General features: G+C 48.3%; 1 protein-coding gene across 1 annotated transcript; it reads left to right on the top strand.

Annotated features, from left to right (window-relative positions):
- Positions 1-3,651: 3,651 nt before the first annotated feature.
- LOC126151494 (cuticle protein 19.8-like) lies at positions 3,652-4,634 on the top strand. The gene has a single exon (XM_049915945.1). It carries the CDS (start codon positions 3,652-3,654, stop codon positions 4,441-4,443), a length of 792 nt encoding a protein of 263 aa, XP_049771902.1. The 3' UTR covers positions 4,444-4,634.
- The last annotated feature ends 420 nt before the right edge of the window (positions 4,635-5,054 follow it).

Raw genomic sequence — 5,054 nt, 5'->3', positions numbered from 1 at the left:
CGGTTACGATTCACTGTCACCATATCATGGGGGTTCTACATACTATCCTATGGATGACTTATGAAAGTTGAAGATACCACTCCGCGTAGAGGCGGTCTCATCTGTGAATGAGATGGATGACACGCAGTAAGTGATAAGGGTAGTAACAACTGTCATGGAGAATGTTCCACACCGTAGTCAGGCTTAGCCTGTACTGGCGGGCCGGCTGCCTGGTAGTGACACGGAGGTCGCCTTCCACAGTGTTAACCACATTTTTCTCCAAGTCTGGTGTCCGAACATTTCGGGTACGTCCTTCATGATTTCCGGCTTCCTGAAGCGACCCTGTCTCAGAGAAACGGAGAAACCCCCTTGCAAGCACTGAATGCAGGGGTTGTTGTCGGTGGGGGTAGGTCTCCTGATACAGCCTTGCTGCCCGCCGTTCGTTGCCATTTGTCTCTCCGTAAGTAAACACTATGTCGGTAAGCTCTCGATTCGATTACGAAACCATTGTGTATGTCGCTGTATCACATCCACTCCAAGGTAAGTCAGCAAGAGAAATGAATGTGACAACATTACCAATTACTAGGGCAGGAGAAGGCGCTAGGGCATGAGGAAAAGTACCACCCTGGGGGAGGAAACCATGCATACTCTAAGTCTGGGTGCAAGGTACAGCGCGTGTTACACCGCAGTGTGTGAAACAAAGTGTGATTCAATAAATGGTTTCTATCATGGAAACAATGCATTTCCGGAAGTAAGTTCATTAGATTTTTTTGTTCCGTATCCTCCTATCGATCAATTTCTGGAGTTTGTACACTGGAAAAAGTCACGCTGTAGCTCAAACGCAATAGTGCGTGCAGCCGAAGTGAAATGGTGCCAATAATTTGACGAACACCGCGAGGACGTCGGTGATGCAGAGCGGCAAGTAAGACCATTGACATCGACCACAGGCGACAATGCCTAGACAGTCGAGGAAATGATTCGCAGCAGTCACGGAGTACAGAGGTTTTCCACCGATGAGGACGCCCACACAGCGGTTCTCCAATGGCTGAGTGACCGAAGAGCAGATTTCTATCGTCGAGAAACTGAACGCTTAGTAGAACTTTCCACTGCGTGATCTGCTACTGTCGATTTATCAAAAATGTTCAAATGTGTGTCAGATCTTATGGGACTTAACTGCTAAGGTCATCAGTCCCTAAGCTTACACACTACTTAACCTAAATTATCCTAAGGACAAACACACACACCCATGCCCGAGGGAGGACTCGAACCTCCGCCGGGACCAGCCGCACAGTCCTTGATTTATCCGTATTCCGCAGACGACAATTGCTTTTGTGCTCCTTAAGTCGGGTGTTAACGCTCCATTTTGTAATTACTGTGAATGCTTTAAACCAAGAAGAAAGGTGTATGCATCTTTGAAGATATGCAACAGCACGAGTATATAAAATTCCTTGTCCTTGTCAGTGTACACAGGAAATACAAAAACATACTGTGGCTTTTCAAGAACTAATGATTGGTATGGTAGGATGTACAGAGAGGCCAAAGAAATTCAATAGGACAAAATCAACTTTAGCGGAAGAGAAGAAGGATTGAAATAAGACAAATTGTGGACCTTACAAGGGAACCTCCCCATCGCAGCCCCCTCAGATTTAGTTATAAGTTGGCACAGTGGATAGGCCTTGAAAAACGGAACACAGATCAATCGAGAAAACAGGAAGAAGTTGTGTGGAACTATGGAAAAAATAAGCAAAATATACAAACTGAGTAGCCCTTGCGCAAGATAGGCAACATTAAGGACAATCTGCGCACGGGAACGCCTGGTCCCGTGGTTAGTGTGAGCAGCTGCGGAACAAGAGGTCCTGGGTTCAAGTCTTCCCTCGAGTGACATCTTTACTTTATTTATTTTCGCAAAGTTATGATCTGCCCGTTCGTTCATTGACGTCTCTGTTCACAGTAATAAGTTTAGTGTCTGTGTTTTGCGACCGCACCGCAAAACCGTGCGATTAGTGGTCGAAAGGACGTGCCTCTCCAATGGGAACCGAAAACATTTGATCGCAAGGTCATAGGTCAACCGATTCCTCCACAGGAAAACACGTCTGATATATTATATACGACACTGGTAACGGCATGTGCGTCACATGACAGGAATATGTTGTCGAATGGGTAAAAAGATTCTTCTACCTTGCCCGATTTAGGATTTCTTGTGGATGTGATAATCACTCCCAAAAAAGTGATGAAAACATAACGAACGGACAGATAATAATTGTCTGAAAAAAGAAAAATTAAATTTTTCTCACTCGAGGGCAGCCTTGAACTGAGGACCTCTGGTTCCACAGCTTCTCGCGCTAACCACGGGGCCACGGCTCTCCTGGGCTCACATCCTCCTTGATGTTGCATATGTTGCACATGGACTACTCAGTTTATATATTTTGCTTATTTTTTCATAGTTCTACACAACTTCTTCCTGTTTTCTTGATTGATATGTGTTCAGTTTTTCAAGGCCTATCCACTGTGCAACTTATAACTAAATCTGAGGGGGGTGCGATGGGGAGGTTCCCTTGTTAGTGCTAAATAAAACAAACAGCCCCAAATTTTGCCCATTACAAGCTCCACGCAATACGTCGACGTAATTCCGCGATGTTAGATAGCGATCTGACGACGTCACGAACCGACCGCTGCGTGGATACGTGTAAACAGTTCGGTATGTTGCGCTTATTTGAGACTTTAACTGCTTTTTAAGTAGTTAAATCCTGTGAAGATATCACCAGCGTTGGAAGACGAAACGATAGGCAGAGAATTACGTCTTGGACCAAGACCTGATGGCCGTAAAACAAAAATCACCATGAACTATAGATGATTACTTCACACAATTAAAATTTCTACTTACACTTCCTTTTTCGACTACAGTTTGAACACTGTCGTACACAATTATGGAACACAGGTTGCAATTTACAGCATTCTGAATCTCAAAATTATACAGCTTGAATACTACAGTAACTGTCTAACTATTGCATTTTTGAGTTTCTCCTCTATTTAAAAGATTTCGTTTCCGAAGTTACACAGTACCAAGGAGGGCGAAACTATTTTAATTGATAGTAGTAGTAACAGCAGTATCGCTCATCCTGCCGCAAGTCTGTTCCGAAGATCACGTTACGAAAATAAATATGTAACTTATGAATGCCTCGACGGAAGACGTGGCTGAAAAGGATCGAAATTTTGTTTATGGAAATGAACATATATTTCACAAGTCTCCCGCTGCGATTATCGTTATTAACATTCAATTACTGCACACTGACATGTTCTAGAATATCCGTATAACATAAGCTTAAATATTCGTAAGTATGTTCTCATATCGCACCATAAATTTACAGAGTTACAACGTCTGTCTACTATTGTGCTGACCAGTACTTCTTAAAAAGGTTCTGTAGGAGACAATAGTTGTACTAACATGTCATGAGCTGGCTCACAAGAGGGTCACATTTACAAGAGTTACCTGGAATGGCGGTTGTTAACGTCCGTGTAAGTTAGTGCTTTGCTGTAATTTAATTCTGTGTGATTCCTTTGTCATTCTCAAGTCAGGTGACGATTAGGAAATTGCTACTACATCGCACGTTGGTGGCCTTCCTTGAGATCTCCGGTACAATCACCTTGCGACCTCTACACTCTCCTACAGCAATGCCGCCAAGGACGAAGGTTACGCGACGCCGAAATACTTTCTCCCGGCTCTGCCGGACGTTAGACACGTACTTAAGCGGGAGCAGCGACCACAGAGCCACACCACACCCACCTCCCCCGTTGCCAGGACAGCTGCAGCAGTCGCCCGAGATGCAGAGTGTCGCCGTCCTCGCCTGCCTGCTGGCCGCCGCCCACGCCGGGCTCGTAGCGCCGCCCCACCTCCCTGCGGCTCCAGCGCCGGCGCCGGCCCACCTCGTCGCCTACGACCACTACGCGCCGCCCAGCTACAGGTTCGACTACGCCGTGGCCGACTCGCACACGGGCGACGCCAAGACGCAGTTCGAGCACCGCGACGGCGACCGCGTGACCGGCGCCTACAGCCTCATCGACGCCGACGGCACGACCCGCATCGTCGAGTACACGGCCGACGACCACAACGGCTTCCAGGCGGTCGTGAAGCGCGTCGGACACCCGACGCCGGCGCCGCCCAGGGCCGTGGTCGTGGCCGCCCCCGCTCCGGCACCCGCCGCCCACGCGCCGGTGTACGCCGCCCCTGCCCCGGCTCCAGCCCCCGTCGCCCACGCCGCAGTTTATGCTGCCCCCGCCGCCCACGCGCCGGTGTACGCCGCCCCCGCCCCAGCCCCCGTCGCCCACGCCGCTGTTTATGCTGCCCCTGCCGCCCACGCTCCGGTGCACGCCGCCCCCGCAGCTGTTTCGGTCGCCCCCGCTCCCGCCGCCCACGCATACTCGTACCCGGCACCCGCGCACGGTCCCGCGCCTTACCACGGGTAGGCGTGACGCCCATCAGAATTCGTCGTTTTTCTCCGCATAGTTGTCCGTAAGAGAGTTGTATGTTTACATAAACGACCCGTCGCCATCTCGCATACCAACTTCAGCACTGTTGACTCATCACTCTTTTATCGTCCATTACCATGTATTTTCTAAAACGAGCATGTACTGTAAAATAAACTATATTTTCTAAATTCTGTTGTTAAAATTTATTTACTAATTTTTGCTGTTTTCTGTTTGATTTCTAAGCTATCATTTCTCTTACGCAGTCCGGAACAGCGAGAGCCGGCCGCGGTGGTCTTGCGGTTCTAGGCGCTACAGTCCGGAACCGCTGGACTGCTACGGTCGCAGGTTCGAATCCCGCCGCGGGCATGGATGTGTGTGATGTCCTTAGGTTAGTTAGGTTTAAGTAGTTCTAAGTTCTAGGGGACTCATGACCTAAGATGTTAAGTCCCATAGTGCTCAGAGCCATCTGAACAGCGCGACTGCTACGGTCGCTGCGGTAGGTATATTGATGTGCGGTTTTCACAGAAAGGGTTGATAGTTAGATGCTCGTATTTTTAGCCAATAAACAGATTGTAATAATGCTTCGAAAGTGTATTTTTTGTGCAAAG

This window comes from Schistocerca cancellata, chromosome 2 (genome assembly GCF_023864275.1).
Source record: "Schistocerca cancellata isolate TAMUIC-IGC-003103 chromosome 2, iqSchCanc2.1, whole genome shotgun sequence".
NCBI classification, from domain to species: Eukaryota; Metazoa; Arthropoda; class Insecta; order Orthoptera; family Acrididae; genus Schistocerca; species Schistocerca cancellata.
The sequence above is the reverse complement of the archived record's forward strand: the minus strand, read 5'-3'. Positions and strand labels throughout refer to the sequence as shown.